Source organism: Sarcophilus harrisii, chromosome 2 (assembly GCF_902635505.1).
Source record: "Sarcophilus harrisii chromosome 2, mSarHar1.11, whole genome shotgun sequence".
NCBI lineage: Eukaryota > Metazoa > Chordata > Mammalia > Dasyuromorphia > Dasyuridae > Sarcophilus > Sarcophilus harrisii.
The window spans coordinates 54,688,718-54,705,719 of record NC_045427.1 but is presented as its reverse complement, the minus strand read 5'-3'; the positions used below and the strand labels follow the sequence as shown (position 1 = coordinate 54,705,719).

The following is a 17,002-nucleotide window of genomic DNA, read 5'->3' as shown; positions in this document are numbered from 1 at the left end:
TTTGAGGTGTCCTTTCACAATCTTAAACAACACCTCCAAAACCAAGCTCATCCTCTTCCCTATCACTCCATCCCGAGATATATCCTCTTCCCAACTTCCCAATTTATAAACTATTCACCCAGGAAGATGATTTCCTCCCTGCACAATCTGAAATATCAATTTTTTTTTCCTTCTTAGTCAAATTGCCCGGCACACAGTAAAAACACTTAATAAATACTTATTGACTGACTGACTTCTTTCTTCCTCTATATCCAATCGATCATCAAGTTCCACCAGATTCTTTCAAAACCTCCTGGATCCTTCCCTCTTTTTTCCTTTCTATTGGCCCTATTCTAGTTCAAGCTTTGTCCTTCTTCCTCAAGACCAGCACGCGGAAGCCTAGCAATTGTCACCTAACTGGTCTCCCTACTTCCAGCCTCTCCCTGCTTCAGTCCCTCAACTATAGATCACTAGTTTAGTCATTTTACAGACTACAATTTATATCTTGTCAGTCCCTCTCTCACGAACAATAACAAAAACAACAATAACATGGTGCAATAAAAAGTATACTTGGTCCAAATTTGGACTCTGCATGTGACCTTAAACAGTTGCTTAATTCTTCTGGGCTCCAGTTCCTCATCTGCTAAATGAGGAAGTTGGACACAATGGTCTCCAAGTACTCTCTTAGCCTGAAGTATATTATCCTTTCATTCCATGACCTTCCACACATTTTTAAATAATGTACTTTTTCCCCCCCTTAACAATCCTGTGTCTTCCACCTCTCCTGTTTCACTTACAACACAGCCTGACTCTATGCTAGGCACGTGAGGGGGAGGAAATGGATCACAGCATTCCATGGCTATGACTCATAGTTCTAGAGGCCACTTTCTCTAACCATCTCATTTTACAGAAAAGAAACCTGAGTTTCCAAATAGATTTGTTTCTAAGTGGTATGTTTATAGAATTTTAAAACTGGAGGGTCCTTTAGTTGTATCTTCAAGTATGTGATCAGTGGCTGGAAGTAGGGGAGACTACATGACCTCTAATGCAGCTCTCGGAACTGGAATCCTACAAAGACAAAAACCATTTATAGGAGAATTTTCCCAACCTTGAAGTCATTGACCACCCCAGGATAGGAGCATGTTAACTGTTTAAAATCTATGTTGTAAAATAAAGCAAAGCCCTGGGTTTCAGACAAAACACATGAGTAACGTGAGAACAATAATGGTGATATTTCTCAAGTATATAGTATATAAAGTATATAAAACTCAGAAATGAGGGCCAGTGTGTGAGAATAATGTGACATCATGGGAAGAGTCCTGAATTTGAAGTCAGAGAACTTGGATTGAACCTATATGTGCTCTAGATTTTAGGCTCCAGGGTACCATTTTACTGAATGGGTGTTGACTCAGTCAAACTGAGACCTGGGAAAGGGCTTAAAAAGGCCACTGTATCCAAGGCTATCTCTAGTCATCTTGATCTATAGCTGGACCCATATGGCTCTGAAGGAGAAAGTGAGAATGGTGACTTTGCATAGCCCTCCCTCACTTCAATCTAATTCACTTATAAATCATTGCATCACCTCTCTGATGTCATGGTCCTCTTTGAGAATGAAGGACAAATAACAACTTGTGAGAAGTAGTAGCTGCCCCACTGGGAATCCAACTGACCATTTCCAGTCACATAACTGCCTCCCCGACTCCCTCCTTTCCTTCGTTCCTTTTTTTCTTTTTCCTCTCTTCTTCTCTCCTCCCTCTTTTTCTCATCTTTCCTTTCATCTTCCTTCCCTTCTTCCTTCCCTCCATTCTTTCTTTCTTTTTTCTTTTTTTCCTTTCCCTCTATCCTTCTTTCCTTCCTTTTTCCCTCACTTCCTTCCTTCCTCCCTCACTTCTTTCTCTGTATTCTTCCTTATTTTCTTCTTCTTTTCTCTTTCACTTCCTTCCTTTCCTCCCTTCTCCTTTTCTTTCTTTCTCCCTATCTTTCCTTCTTTCCTATTCCTTTCTTTCTTTTTTCTTTCTTTTTCTCCTTTTCTCTCTCCCCATCTCTCTTTTTCCTTCCTTCCTTCCTCCCTCCCTCCCTTCCTCCCTTCCTCCCTCCCTCCCTCTCTTCCTTCCCTTCCTTCCTTCCTTCCTTCCTTCCTTCCTTCCTTCCTTCCTTCCCTCCCTCCCCCCTCCTCCTGCTCTCTTTTCCTCCTTTCCCTCTGACCACACAGGGAATCATATCCTTACCAGCTGTGCTCAGCCCACTCCAGAAGGCTCCAGAGGAAAAAACGAAACTGCTGACTTGGCACAGCCCTCCCTTTCTTAAATCCAATTCACTTGCAAGTCATGACATCTCCTGCCCGGTGCCATGGTCTTCTCTGAGAAGGAAGGACAAACAACAATCCCCCCAGTGACCCTTTCAGAGTCTCTCTGACGCACTGCCCTGCAGTTCCCGTTTCTTGCCTTCACAAGGCATCCCTCCTCACTTCTGCCTCTTAGACCTCCCAGGTGCCGTCAAGATGCCGTCAAGCGCCATGTCCCCTGTCTATTTCGCATGTACCCAGACCTGTACACATCTCCCTCGGGAGAACGCAAGTGCTTACAGGGCAGATGTTTCCATTTTTATTTTTTGTCCCCAGTGTCTATCTTGGCATCTAGCAGATATTTTTTGAGAGACTGACATCCTGGCTCTCTGGTCTATACAATCTGGGTGGCCTTGGTGTTGACCCTTAACTTCCCTGGGTCTCAGTTTCCCTGAGGGAGTCGGGCTGGTAAATACAGATTTGGGGCACTGCGGAAGTATTTTATAAATATGGAGCGATTATCATCCCCATTTTACAGTTGAGGAAACTGAGGCAGACAGCGGGGTAAGCAACTTGCCTCGGGACCATCCGAGCTAGGAAGTGACCGAGTCTGGATTTAAATTCGGGCCTTGGTGACTCTAGGCCCAGGGATCCAAGCGCCTCTAATAAGGCACTGAACGTCAGTCCCAAAGAGCCAAGTTCCGACCCTGCCTGGGACGGAATTGTCGGGTGATCTTGGGCAAGTCGATTGACTTCCTCAGACATTCAAAGTCCAGGTTGCGAAACAAAGGGGTGGGATGCGTTGCCCTGCGATTCCCTCCCAGTTCTAACCCTACGGGTTCCGAATTCCTCTAGCTGTTTATCTGCGTCCCCTCCCAGGTCAGAACAGACAGAGTTTCCTGCTGGGCTCGGCCTCGCCCGGGGTCCGGACCACGGCGAGCGCGGCACCGCGGGAGAGAGTCCCGGAGCCCAAGCCCAGGAGGCCGGCCCCGGCAAGCGGCGGCGGAAAGGGCGGCCGGCCCCTTTAAGGCGGTCAGACAGCCGGTAACCCGAGGAGCCCCAGTTCATTCATATGAAGAGACCCTGCTGACTCACGCTTATGAAAGTGATTTTCCCGGCCCCGCCTCCTGCCACCCGGTGAAATAAACCCCGCGTCCCATGCGGCTCCGAGCAATGGGTGTTCTGGAGGACTAGCCGGACCGAGACCCCGCGGCTCCTTGTTCTCCCGGGAGGCCGAGCCTGGCCGGATCTTCCCACGCGTGGCCCCTGAGCAGGTGAGGGGTGTTGGAGTTGGGGGGGGGGGCGTGCGCGCAGCGCCCCAAACGCCTGCGGGAAAATCGACCCTGGAACCTCCGGGACCCCGGACCTAGGGCTGATTTCCTGGGAACCCTCCGGGATCACAGCTCCGGGTATTCCCGGCGGCGTCGGGGCTTGGGGGCCAGCAGTTCAATGATAAACGTCTTCCTGCTTAAAAAACCCACCAGTCCTTGGATCCAGGGATGCAGTGAGCCTCACTCTGTACTCCTACAGTACTTTGTGGGACTTGAACTCTCAAAGTCTCCTGGCCCAACACTCCCCACGGCACCCCTCGCTGCCCTCCATCCTGGCTCCTGTTATTACTAAATACTATACAACACCCCCCCAGTTGCCACCTTTCTAACAGGAGTCCCAGGGGGCTTCCCGGGCACTTAGGACAGCCCCAGGGCACCACGGTGGGAAAGAGGACCATTTTTGGAGCCCCAGGGTCTTCCGGTAGTGCTCCTTGAAAAGCTGTGTGAGCTGAGGTAATTTGTTCTATAAAGTGGAAATAATAATAATACTTCCTACAAACCATTCGCTGCTTGTTGGGAGAAAAGTGTTTTGATTATCTAAAGTGCTACGGAAAGGTGGAACATCAATATTATATTCCTAAATCCAAACGTGCTTCCCTTTCTCCGAATGAAAAATCTGAGGTAGCTGAGAGGCTTCATTCATTCATTTATCCAGGAGGCATTTATGTCATGCGGGGTGTTGTCCCAGGGTGCTCGTCAGGCTGTAAAGACAGGGCTTTGCCGGCCTTAAAGTCTTATACAAGTAGCAGTTAGTACAGTTGTTATCGTTGTTATGGTCCTTTATAATAGTTCCCAGGAGGCCTTTGGCATCCCTCCCAGAGTGACATCAGGCTTTGGAAGGGTGGAGAGGTGGAAGATTTATGACTCTTTGACCATGTCATAAAGAGAGAGTGTTCAGATTTGGATTCAAATCCTGCCTTAGACATGATTAGCAAGTGATTTAAATTCTCTGGGCCTTCGTTTATCTATAAAGTGGGGAATCACAACAATATCTACCCTAGAGGTAATTCCAGTGAGGATCTGGTGAAAGTAGTGGATGCAGAGCTACAAAGTTTTTAAATTTTTTGTTGGAATTCAGCAATGATTAACAACCATCTCAGGACTGTCTTTGTCAGATTCGAGGTAAATGTTAACTGTTAAGATGATAATGGTGGTAGTGTAAAAATAAGATGGAATTTAAAGTCACAAATCCTGGCTTTGCTGCTTACTATTTGTATGACCTTAAAGCATTGATTAAGCCCTTACTGTGTACTAGGCTCTGTGCCAAGCATTGGTGGTACAAAGACAAAGGAAGAAAGATTAAAAAAAGTCCCTCCTCTCAAGGAATTCACTTTAGATAACTTAGCTCTCTGTAGGACTCAGTTTCCTCTTCTATAAAATGAGATTAAACTAGACTTTGTTCCCAATCCTGGGTTCCTAAAGAGAGCCCTGCTAAGGACAGCAGGTCCTGTCTTTGCCTCGGAATCTCATGCAGGTCACAGTGTCTTTATTGGCCACTGAACTCAGGATCTCAGCCAGCATCCAGTCCTGCCTTGGCTCCTTAGGACAGTCAGTGAAATTGCCACCACTTTCAGGTGAACGAACTCTCCAGGGTTCGGAGATGATGGAGAGGAATCAAGATCTCTTGTCCATGAGTCAGGAGCGGTGTCCTTGCTTGTAACTAACCCTTGCCCTTCTCCACCCCTACTACCTGGAGGAGAGTCCAATTTCCCTACTGTGAGGGTGGAGTTCAAATCTGCAGGTGTATGGGATGAAGTCCCGGACTTTGTCTGTGCGGCCTATTGGGCCTAATCAGGTCAGGATCACAGGATTTAGACCTTAGAGTTATGTCCAGTCCAACTCCTTTTTTGTTGTTGTTTTTTTGTTTTTTACAAAGGAGGAAACTGAGGGAGTGTTGTACAGTGGAGAGAGCACAAGGCTTGGAACAATAGTAACTGTAGCCAGGATTGGAGGGCAGCAGCGATACAGTGTTGGGCCAGGAGTCAGGAAGCTCATTTTGGGGAGAATGACTTCAGATGCTTACTAGGTGGGTGATTCTGTGGGTCTCAGTTTCCTCATTTGTAAAATGAGCTGGAGAAACTGCTCCTGCGCTGCTCTGAGGGCAAGCCACCATGTTAGGGGCTGGAGATACAGAGAAGTAAATGAAACAGTCCTCATCCTCAGGGAGATTACATTCTAAGGAACATAGGAGATTCAGGTAAAGGAACCCAATATACTTAACCTCAATCAGAGAAGACTCAGAAGAGGATCGTCAAGTAATTTTAGTGGAATAGAAATTAGAATTGTTCTGCTTGGTCCCAGAGGGATACTGGGAACAATGGTGGTGGTGGGGGGGGGGAGGTTTGAGGGGAGGACATTATGGGGGAATCCACTTTAATATAAGGAAGATCATTTTTTCTATGAGAGCAATCCCACTCTGGAATAGATGACCTCAAGACATGATGAATTCCTTGTCACGAGTTCTTCAGCATTTATTAAGCTGAAATAATCAGGGCAAAATATGGATGAGATGATTTCTGATGTACCTACGAGCTTCTTAACAATCTGCAATTTTTACAGAGAGGAAACTTCACTCCAAATAGAGATGGCAAAGCTTTGGAATGGACCCATTTAGAGTTTAGAATATAGTTTACAGACTGTAACCATGTCTGAGAAGAGGCTAGATCAACCTGAGTGACTTTTCCAAGTTCAGCCTTATTTTGAATGGGAAGACATCGCTCTACATGGGAATCCCAGGACTATTCTTTCTGGCCCTGAGCTGTATCAGTATCATTCTGGCACCTAGTATTTATTCACTCCCTGGTGTTTTTTTTTTTTTTTTTTTTTTTTTTTTTGCACTAGGCATTGAAGATAGAAAGACAGAAAAAACCCCAAAATCCAAAAAACAAAACAGGCCTTGACCTCAGTGAACTCCTATTGTCTTCAAATCTCAACTAAAATCTCATCTTCTGCAAAAAGCCTTTCCCAGTCTTTATAAATGTTAGTACTTTCCTTCTGAGATTATCTACCAATTTATGCTGTCTGTATCCTGTTTGTACTTAGCTGTTTGAATGTTGTGTCTTGCATTAAACTTTGAGCGCTTGCATGCCAAGATTTTCCTGTTTGTTTTTCTTTTTACCCCAGAATTTAGCACACATATTGTCTGGCATGTAGTAGGTGCTTAATAAATGCTGGTTGCTTGACTGTCAAACAAAATATTTGTTAATGATTTGGTTCAGTCATGAATGACTTTTCATGACCTCTTTTGGGATTTCTTTGGCAAAAATACTAGAGTGGTTTATCATTTCCTTCTCTAGCTCTTTTCACACATGGAGAAACTGAGCCAAAGAGAGATAAATGACTTGTCCAGGATCACAGAGCAAGTCTGAGGTCAGATTTGAATTCATGAAGATGGATCTTTCTGACTCCAAGCCCAGCACTTTAGAAGCTAGCCGCTCAGACAAAATAAAATCTAGAAAATATAAATAAAAGCAAATATAAGGTAATTTGGGGGGCAGAGAGAGACTATAACAGCTGGTGAATCACAAAAGAGGCAGAAAGTGACTTGAGTTGAGTTTTAAAGGAAAGATTCTAAGAGGTATCATTGAGGAAAAAGTTCATTCCAGACAGAGGAGATAGGTGAAAAAAAATCAAAGATCCTTTTGACTGGGCCATAAAGTGCTGCAAAGGAAGAAGAAAAAGAGGATTTATTTATTAAATACTTTCTATGTGATAGGTACTATGCTCATTTGATCTTTACAATAACCCCAGAAGGGTGATACTGCTATTATTTTCATTTATACAGTTGAGGAAACTGAGGCAGACAGGGGAAAGTGAATTACCCAGGGTCTAAAATTGGTTTTGTTCTCTTCTTTTCTTGATTCCAGCCCCAGGGCTCTGTCCACTGCATCTCCTGACTGGAAGGAGAGTAAGGAATATAATAAGAGTGGAAAGAGAGCAAAGGCAGGTTGCAAAACATTAGACAGTTTATATGTGATTCCAGAGACAATAAGGAGCCATGGACATTAATTGAGGAGGGGATGATCAGAAGGCTTACACTCTAGGAAAATCACTTGGGCAGGTATGTATAGGAAGCATTGAGGTTGAGATAGATTTGATTTAAGGAGACCCAATTAAGAGATTATTCCAATAGTGGCAGATTATTATTAACTATTCCTTAAGGAGGGGACTCTAGCCAATATTGGTTCTATGCAACTTGCCCTGGAGAGTTGTTATAAAGACTAATGAGATAATGGACATAAAGGACTTTGCAAATCTTAAAAAACAACATCATTGCCATTTCCTCTTACTTGTTCCTTCCAGTGATAACCCTTCCTTCCTAGAGGCAATCTCTGATCATTCCAGTTTTTTTTTTAAAGTTTATTTGGGGGCTGCCTTCTAAATTCCTGGCTCTTGTTGGAAGTATGAGAAAGGGACCTCATTTGCAGAGCCGAAATGATTGATGTACCTTAAGCCCAATGGATGGCCAAATTCTCCTTAGCTCAGGTTACCAGCTCCACCTTTCCCCAAGTGGATGGCTATCATTCAGGTATTAGCCCCTATCCTCTATCCCCTGCTTCCCCTTCCAGCATCCTATCATTACAGGTTTACCATGCCAAAATGCCTTTAACATATAGTAATAAGAATATATTTTCTAAAATTCCATCAAGGGAAGGGAGGGTTGTTCTGCACAGGCGGACAGGTCAGGGCTGATCCGAGAAGCAAAAGCAAAGGAAGACAAGAACGCTCATGAAATCTGAAGGCAGGGGCAGCTGCTGCTGGGTTTTTTCAGGGATAAGGAGGGAGGATAAACATTTAAAGGAAAGGAGAGTTGGCTGGAGGAAGGCAAGAACTGGCAGGGTCTCAGGCTGGGTCTACATCCTCTAGGGAGCCCCTGTCTTTGCGCAGGCAGGGTTCTAGAGTGGAGTGTGTGGTAGTTGAGAAGGTTAAGTCTGAGAAAAGAGACCTCCATCAGGGTGCTGTGGATAAAGGATTGGGAAGACCTAGGCCGGAGTCTTTTCCCTATTATTTACCATCTTTTTGGCTTTGGGTCAAGCTCTTCCCTCTATAAACCTTAGTTTCCTTATATGGAAAATGAGAAGGTTGGACTAGGTAACTGATCTTCCAGCCCCAAATTCTATCTTCTCACTTACTTGAAGATCTGGTGCAAGGATCATCACTGGCCAAGATAAAAGGCTTCAGACCCCCCTCCATGCTTAATAATGCTCGGGTCACCCCAATAATTGTCTTTTTCTTCAGCCCTGACAGGTTGGTTTCTGGCTTTGAAACCTTTTCTTGCGATCATGTGTTTTGTGTGGAAGGAGCCCCTTCCAGTGATCATCATTGGTGAGTATTCCCTTCTGAGAAAGAAGAGTCTCCTAGGCTTTTGAATCCTTAGGTGACAGTTATCATGAACCTCAAGATCTGAAGTTGGTCAACAGTAGGGGAAAATAATACTTGTAGAAGCACAAGCAGTTGGTGGGAGGGAGGGAAGAAAGGAGAGAGGAAGAAAAGAAGGGAGGGAAGGAAGAAGAAATAGGAGAGAGGGAAGAAAGGAGGAAGGAAGGCAGGAAGGAAAGAAAGCAGAAAGGAATGAAGGAAGGAAAGAAGGAGAAGGAAGGAAGAAAAGGAGGAAGGAAGGGAAGGAAAAGAGGAAGGAAGGAAAAAAAGGAAGAAAGAAAGAAAGGAGAAGAGAAGGAGGAAGGGAGGTAAGAAGGAAGAGAGGGAGAGAAGAAGAAAGGAAGAGAGGAAAGAAGAAAGTAAGTTAGGAAGGTAGGAAGGAAGGAAGGAGGAAGGGAGGAAGAAAGGAAAGAAGGAAGGAAGGAAAGTTAAACTTTTATGATGTGCACTATGCTTATTGCTGAAATACAAACAGAAAAATAAAAGACAGTCTATATACCTTGGGGAGCTCACATTTTAATGAGATAATACATAGAAAAGATTTCAGTTATAAGTCATATGGAATGCAGCAACAAAGCAGATAGTAATGCTCCTTTCAAAATGTCTTTTCCACTGGTAAAATCATATCTGTTTCTATTATTAGATCATGTAACAATATTTTGTAAACTTTTTATAAAAATTAGGATAATGACGATATTGATCCAGCCTTCTTACTTATTGTTTAAACCCAATAGATTTCTTTGTAGTGAATTGCATACGCTTAAAGAAAGAATCACCACATATTGGGATATAATTTCGCTAACAAACATAGAAAAGCAGAAATACTAAATACATCCTTGATTGACCAATGCCACAAAAATAATATTCAATAAAAGAAAGAATTTAAAATTGATTGGAAAGTAAATAACTTTATCCTAAGGTATATAAAATACAGAAGTCAATCTCAGAGGGACATAGGAGTTAAAGGGACGTAGGACTATATCTACTTCCTGCAAAAGGGAGGACTTGAGCTGAATCTTGAAGTAAGCTAGGGAAGCAAAGAGGAGGAAATATCCCATGCACACAGAGAAGCCAGAGCAAAGGCAGGATCCTGTCAGAGACATGTGAGGAACAGGAGTAACTGGACTCTCGGGTGTGTGGATGAGACTTGTAAGTGTAAGAATACTTGAAAGGTAGGGAAAGGATAAGCTATGAAGGACTTTAAATGCCAAATAGAGGTCAGACTGAGCTTGGGAGGGCTACTAGTGTTGAGCCTATAGCCCAGCTAGCATCTGGCCCCTTCATATCGAGACAGCTTTGGCTCCATAGACAAGGTATCTGGGGAGCTGCGGATCATCGGCTTGGATATCTTGTAGCTATTGCTTTCACACCTAAGGTCCTATAAAAATATATTCTGTAGTGGTTTTGTTTTGTGTGATTTTTAACTGGTGGATCTTTATGGAGAGATAGGAACTAGGGCAGCCGTCTTTTCCCCTTTAGAAACTGGACGTGGCAACAACGGGCCTCCATCACCATGTCTCTTCCCCTCCTTCCCAGGTAATGGCCCTTCAGGAATCTGTCTGTCCTATTTGCTGTCTGGCTATACACCTTATGTGAAAGCTGATGCTGTCCATCCACATCCCATCCTGCAGATGAAGCTGACTGAGAAGCCTCATGTCTCCATCCTGGACCAGGTCAGTATGGAAGGCTTTACAAGGGCGCCCTGATCCTCCCCCATGGAGTCAGTAGTCCTTCCCTTCTCTTGATTTCTTTGCTTAGTACCTAACCTTGAAAACTTTATTGGTAATTTGTTTGTTTTTTGTTTTGGGTTTTTTTTTCTGCTTCTCTCACCCCCACAATTTGGTCTTGCATATGAAGGAGGGTCTAGTCAAAAGATCAGAAACTCAGGCCCACCCTATGGGTCCATATGTCTCCTATGGTCCTGGTCCTAGGCCAGGACTATCAAAGAACCCAATCCAATCATTGACTCTGCTTTGGTTTCTTTGTCTGTAAAACAAAGGGATTGTCTCCAATGATCTCCTAAGTTTCCTTGTAACTCTAAATGAAATATTTCTCTCCCTGATAGGACTTGGACTATCTGTCAGAGGGCTTGGAAGGCAGAAGCCAAAGCCCTGTAGCTCTGCTCTTTGATGCTCTCCTGCGCCCAGACACAGATTTTGGAGGAAATACTGAGTCTGTCCTCACCTGGGAACACCAAACAGAACGAATGATCCCCCACCTAGTCCTGGGTCGCAACCTCCCTGGAGGGGCCTGGCATGTAAGTTGGGGAAGCAATTTTGGGAAATTGGGGAACTTTGATGTCCAATGTCCAGTGTCCAATGATGAAATTCTCTTCCAGTGATTGGTCCTTTGTGTCCCTTTCCCCTAGCCAATGTATCATCCTCCCTTCCTGAAGGGACCTTCCCCCATTCCTCTTTCCACTCATCCTTCCCTCCCTTGGCTGGGCCCCTGGGTCGGGGGGATTTTGGAAACAGAAACTAAAGGATTTTCTTCTTATCTAGTCCATCGAAGGCTCTATGGTGACCTTAAGCCAGGGCGAGTGGATGGGGCTCCCTGACCTGAAGTTTAAAGACTGGATGCAGAGGAAGCGCAGGTGAGAATATGGGGCTGACAGGGGAGGAGGGAAGGAGAAGTGGGGAAGGAAGGATGCTCCAAGTCAGAGAAGTACATTTCTCCCAACCTAATTGGAGCAGAAGACTCAAAATCCAGGATCATGTCCCCTCTGAACCTGGTCCAAGGGTCTTTTATTTTCCTTTTTGCAGTGATGACAACAATGACAATAATAATAATAATAGCTTACAGTTTGCCTAATAATAGCCTAAAGTTTGCCAAATACTCTACACACATTAAATACTCTATACACATTATTTCTTTTGATCCTCACACCAATCTTATGATAATAACTTGTTCAGGGTCACACAGCTAAGTGTCTAAGGGAATTTTCAAAGCCAAATTTTCCAGAGTCCAAATCTATTGCTTTATCCACTGTACCAGCCACCTTCCTGTAAAAAAAAATGGTATATGGTGCCTACCTTTCCCAATTGACATTTTTCTTTGATTCCCACCCTCTCTATTCTACCCTTTTCCATACTATCTATCCAGTAGAAGACTTGGTCATTATCAGTATACCCTCCCACGCCACTCTGTAAACTCACTGTGTAAATGGACAAATTCCTTGACCTTCTTGTCCCTCCCTTTCCCTAAGTATAAAATGAGAGGGTAGGACTCAAGGACCTCTCAGATCTCTTTCATCTCTAAATATGTGGCTCTGATTTCTCTCTACTTATGAACAGTCTCTTTTTAGATCCTGAGATTGTTTTTTAATGTTTTATGCATGCTCTTTATTTTTTACTTTGTTGTTACTCTCCAGTGACGATGACTCCACAAAAGTAAAATCCTCCCTTTTAACAAAGAGGATCATTTAAAGAAAAACAAATCAGAACATTGGCCCCATCTGACAAGTGCTTGTCCCCTCTCCAGTGAGAAGCTGGAGACATGCTTTAGCAATACTGGAAAAAGGAAATTTTAGCAAGACTGCAAAACTGAAATTTTACTGAGGAACTAAGGGGTCAAGTGATTTATGGGAAAGAGCACTGAACTGACAACCCTAAGATCTAAGCTATGGGGCTCTCCTCCTTCATCTGGAAAGTGAGGGGATTGAGCTCGATAAGTACTCAGGTCCCTTTCAGCACTGGCATTTAATAATCCTTAAAAAATAGCCACCCACAAATCTCCCAGCTCCACAACAGAAGGAAGAGCTTATAAAAATGAAGTTTACAAAAATGATTACAAAAATTCCTCAGAAAATGTTTGCAAAAATTGCTCAGAAAATGTCTGTCAAAATGAAGTTTGCAAAAATGTTTACAAAAATTGCTCAGAAAATGTCTGTCAAAAAGAATTTTACAAAAATGTTTGCAGAAATTACTCAGAAAATGTTTACAGAAATTACATTTACAAAAATAAATGCAAAAATTACTTTTAGTCTTGAGTTTGGTCAAAATCTGAACCCTAGGTTATGTTGGCCAGCACAATTTATGGGGCCCCATCCCCTCATTCTTTGCTCTTGCTTTAACCCTGCCTAGAACATCCTGCCTTTCAATTTCTGCCTCCTTTTTTTGCCCTTTGCTTTTCCCCCTTTTTATTTTCTCCTGTTAGACTCCACATTGACTCAAGGAAGAGGGCATGAATAGTAATTCTCATCACATACCCCAATCTACTTGGTCTATAGATTATTTATACTGGGGCAGCTAAAGGATTCTAGGCCTGGGGTCAAGATGACTTGAATTCAAATGCAACCTTAGATATTTACTAGACCTTGGACAAGTCACTTAACTTTGAAAAGCCTTAGCTTCCTCATCAGTAAAATGAGCTAGAAAATGGCAAACCATTTTAGTATCTTTGCCAAGAAACCCCAAATAGGGTCACACAGTGTTGAATAGGACTAAACAGAAGCTTCATATATAAAAATATATTTATATTATATATGTATTCATAAAATATGTTTGTGTAGCACTTTAAGGTTTACCACTTTTACAAATATTTCATTTTATCCTCCCAATAATCCCATGAGGCAAGTCCTATTGTTACCCCCATTTTACAGAGGGAAAAATTAAGAGATTAAGTGTCTTTCTCAGCCAGAGTCACCCAAATCATAAGGGTGCCTGATAAGGTCTCCTGATTCCAGGCCCAGGACTCTTTCTTCTAAGAACCTAATGGGCCAGTCTCTTTGGAAATGGCCCCCTAAACTGGGAAGCCCAAGGCCAATAGGATATGTACCCTCTGGGAGCTTTAAGGGCTCATTCATGTGTCTGTATTGCTTGGGTCACTGAGAATGACTTCTAACTTTGCTCCGGTCTTTATCCCAGGGGCCTGTGGGAGTGCCGGGCCACAGCTGGGGACATTGCCCATTATTACCAGGACTACGTGGTGAAGAAGGGACTCAGCCACAACTTCCTCTGTGGCTCTGTGGTCACGGCTGTGGACATTGAGAGACCCGAGTCGGGGGAACCCAGGGGTCAGCAGGACGGGAGCCCCCTGTTCATGGTGAGCGGCTTTATGACCACCAAGGATGGGAGCCAGAAGCCTTTCAGTCTCCGTGCCCGCAATCTGGTCCTGGCTACGGGCACATCAGACAGCCCAGCCCGGCTGGGCATTGCTGGAGAGGACCTTCCCTACGTTCACTATGAGCTCTCTGCCCTGGAAGAGGCCTTGAAGGCTGGGATCGTGACGCCCACCTCTGACCCTGTCCTCATTGTCGGGGCCGGCTTGTCGGCGGCTGATGCTGTCCTGTACGCTCGGCGCTACAGCCTCCCGGTGATCCATGCGTTCCGCCGGCCAGTGGACGACCCTGACCTCATCTTCAACCAGCTGCCCAAGAAGATGTACCCAGAGTACCAAAAAGTACACCAAATGATGCAGGAGAAATCCATCCTCTCTCCCACTGCCTACAGAGGCTACTTGAGCCTGCCCAAGCATCGGCCCCTGCTCTTCCAAGAGGACCGCCAGGCCGTGTTCCAGGACCAAAATGGGGAGCACAAGTTGTTCAGGGTCTCCCTTGTGCTGGTGCTCATTGGCTCCTACCCTGACCTCTCCTTCCTGGCCAATGGCGGTGCTGACTTAACTGTGGACCCAGACCAACCACTCAGCCCCAAGAGGAACCCCATTGACGTCGACCCCTTCACCTACCAGAGCACCCGGCAGAGGGGCCTTTATGCCATAGGGCCCCTGGTGGGAGACAACTTTGTGAGATTCTTGCAGGGAGGGGCCCTGGCTGTGGCCAGTTCCCTGCTGAAAGAGAATAGGAAGCCTCCCTAGGACTGCCCCTGCCCACCCTGCATGCCCCCAATCTCACAGCCCCAGCTCAGATTAGGAAGGAGACCTGGTTAGTCCTGCCTAGTACAATGGCTGGTGCTCAGACAATTGGGAGGGCCCAATGTGGGCCTCCCCTGGAGGGACATCTCCCTGGAGGGAGGATATAAAGGGGGGAGGAATGGGAAGGGCAGTGATTCTAGAGACAGTTCTTGTTAATAGACCAAAAGGCCCTTGCCCTGGGACAGGGATGGTGATTGTGGGTCTGGCTGGGCCAGAATCTGAGAAGTACCCTTAGTACTGACCACCCCAAAAGTTTCCTGAACCCAAACAAGATCTGTGGGCTTTTAGAACTTCAGGTTCTCAGAGCCCCAAAGTCTGGGCCAGTGAGCATCACTGATGATTGAACTCAGCCAGGGGAAGTTACTAGCCTCTGCTCTTCCCCAGGACTACATCTTGAATAAACTAAATTGCCAAAATATCTTCTTGGAGAGTTTGTTTTTGGGATGTTCCAGTTTGTCCTTGTGGGGTGATTCCAGGGATCTCAAACTGAGGTTGTGTTGTATGCATAAAATTAAAGAATCCACCCCAAATGTTCCTGGGGACTATTGATGTCCGACTTGTATTGGTCTGATCAGCCACAATCTGTAACTAGATTTAACACAGTGATGTCGTTTTGGTTCTCTTTGAGAATAATGAATACCTATCTGAGTAAAAGGCACAAAAACAGAGCATAGAGATGGGCAGAAACTGGTAGAGTGTGGAGGGGAAGGATGGAGTAGATCCATGACATTCACTGATGTTTCCCTGGTCCTCACCTCACCTACCCCATTTGCCAAATTGGCTCAGATCTACCTTCAGAACACCCTCTCCTCACTCACCTTGAACCCCCAGCTCAAGCCTTTACCACCTTTCCATCACAAGACTTCATTAGCTTCCTGTTTGACCTTCCTGCTTCCAAACTCTTCCCTTCCCCAATCCATCCTCCCCAGAGCAGCCATATTGAGGGTGATATTCCTAAAACTCAAATCTGACCATGTCACCTGCTTCCTCAAAAATCCTCAGTGGCTCCCTATTGCTTCTCAAAATCATCTGCCTAGAACTTAAGGCTTATGATAACATAGCACTCAACCACATTTCCAGTTTTGCTTCATATTCTCTTTTGCAATTCTAGATCCAATCAAATTAGCATACTAGCTATTCCCTATATATGGAACTATATGATGGTCTATATATCTCACTTTATCCCTTTATCCAAGGGATGCCTCACTCCTAGAATGTTGTCCTTCACCACAGGTATCACCTACATGAAACCTTTCCTGTTTCCCCAATCAATACTCTCACTTTTTTTTTTTTAATTTTTTAAGAAAACAGAAAAGGAACACAAAAGTAAATAAAACAAAACAGAATATTGTCATGTGCCCAGCAGAACATCAAGGATTCAAAATATATAACAAATTACCAGTTCAAGAAAGCATATATATTAATAGAAAAAATATAATCATCAATGTCCATCTTTACTTCCTTTTATTCTCTGCTGTGCACCTTTTTAACTTTATTCTTTGTTTTCCCCTTTTATCCCCCCCCACCACTCCCAAGCAGGCTATAATTAAGAAGGACATATTTATGTATTCATATGTAGATTTATACATACAGATACATACACACTCGCCCCCTCCCACCTACAACACACAAAGATATCCCTCTGACTCTTTAATTCTGCTCCTTAACTTAACCTCCCCCAACCCATGGATTTCTCCCTTGTCTTCTTCCTTCAATCTTTGCTTCCCCATCCACCCATTACTCCCCCTTTATTTCTTTATAGATTTTGGAGGGGGCTATACACTTCGTGGTAGATATGGAGAGTTGCCTATTGAACCCATTCCTGATGTGAGTAGATTTTCAGAACTATGAGCCTTCCTCCCCTCTCTAATGCCTCTGTGTCTATTCTTCGTCTGCACCTCATTTGTATAACATGATTACTATTTTTACTTCCACTATGTTCCAATCTTTCTTTTGAGCTAACCTATTGTTGATGTCAATCTTAAACATATGATATACATTTCCCCATGTAAAAAAAAAAACAACATAAATAAGTTATGCATGTTGAATTCCTTTAAATTGATCTTCAATATTGACTTTTATATGTTAAATTTTCTCTTAAGTTCAGGTTTGGTTGATAGAAAGTCCTGAAAATCTGCAAGTTCATTAAATGTCCAGT

At 44.1% G+C, this 17,002-nt stretch overlaps 1 protein-coding gene across 1 annotated transcript; it reads left to right on the top strand.

Annotated features, from left to right (window-relative positions):
- The first annotated feature begins 3,163 nt into the window (after positions 1–3,163).
- OSGIN1 (oxidative stress induced growth inhibitor 1) lies at positions 3,164–15,376 on the top strand. The gene is made up of 6 exons (XM_012540337.3): positions 3,164–3,537; positions 8,833–8,919; positions 10,510–10,646; positions 11,039–11,230; positions 11,475–11,566; positions 13,839–15,376. The coding sequence occupies exons 2-6, from the start codon at positions 8,877–8,879 to the stop codon at positions 14,785–14,787; spliced, it is 1,413 nt and encodes a 470-aa protein (XP_012395791.1). The 5' UTR covers positions 3,164–3,537; positions 8,833–8,876; the 3' UTR covers positions 14,788–15,376.
- Positions 15,377–17,002: the final 1,626 nt, after the last annotated feature.